The 1,040-nt window shown below is 36.1% G+C and overlaps 1 protein-coding gene across 1 annotated transcript in view; it reads right to left on the reverse strand.

Moving 5' to 3' along the window:
* SECISBP2 (SECIS binding protein 2) overlaps positions 1–717 on the reverse strand; it is a gene marked incomplete at its 5' end in the record, with an annotated part of 9,911 nt that extends 9,194 nt beyond the window's left edge. Inside the window, one exon of the mRNA XM_009870879.1 lies at positions 585–717. Within this exon, the coding sequence (XP_009869181.1) occupies positions 585–717 (133 nt within the window). The remainder of the gene's footprint in view (positions 1–584) is intronic.
* Between the last annotated feature and the right edge of the window lie 323 nt (positions 718–1,040).

Here is a 1,040-nt window from a genome sequence, read left to right on the forward strand (position 1 = left end):
ACATCAACAAGATCTAAAAGATTCTCTCCATCACCAAAACCTAGCATTAACAGCAATTATTTCAAAATTATCAGGCTTGGCAGAACCCATTGCTTGGCTTGGGCTGATTTGACTCTCACATATATAAATCTCTGTATTCACAAAGGAGCTTCTTCACTCAGGTTATAGGTCTAGGATTTCTAGCACCAGAGGAGCTTAAGAGAGCCTTTGTTACTGCATAGCCCCTTCCTGCAGGTTCAGATCACAAAAGTAACACATGTATTTAAGACAAAGCAACAACTTCCATCAAATTGAGTACTTTCATCAAAGCTAAACTTCAGTCAACTCACATATTTATATAAAGTATTATTTTACAAATAATTGTCCTGAAGATTTTGCTCTCCCCAAGTCTTCTTCCAAAGAATTCAGACTGACATGCTTTTTATTTTTTTTAAAGAAACTTCATTTTCCCTTGTATCTTGTGAACTGTGCTGCTGCCTGTGTATCCAGAGTTCATTACCGATCAGAAATCAGGCTACATTTAACATTTGAATACTTAAAAAGAACTCAAGTTGAAAGAAAGGAAATTTAATCATAACAAATACCTGAAAACACCACAGGTTTAGAAGACTGTTTTGACTTCTCTGCTTGCTGCTTCTGCTCCAAGACTGCCAGCATGCCACCCAAATCCAACTGCATGGGAATTTGACTTTTCTTACCACTGCTCTTGGATGGTTCCTGAACAAGTTTAGTGCCAATTAGTACGGCTCTCCATTTCAGAATGTAAAGACTGTTATTTTGCATGGCATGTAACACACTCTTTAATGTCTTCATCCACGACACTTTCAATTTTTAACTTCATTCAGTGAAAGCATTTTGATCTTTAAATACACATCGACTTCAATGTGAAAAATAAAAAATCTGAAAAGGTTCAAATAACTTTTCAACACTTACTGAAATAAAGCATAAAAATAGCCTTTGATAAATGAAGTGCTTTATGTCAGGCTCTGCCTTTGGTCTGACTGCCACCTATCTTTGAAAAAGAAAAAAGGCTCACCATA

Source organism: Apaloderma vittatum, unplaced genomic scaffold (genome assembly GCF_000703405.1).
Source record: "Apaloderma vittatum isolate BGI_N311 unplaced genomic scaffold, ASM70340v1 scaffold10656, whole genome shotgun sequence".
Taxonomy (NCBI): Eukaryota; Metazoa; Chordata; class Aves; order Trogoniformes; family Trogonidae; genus Apaloderma; species Apaloderma vittatum.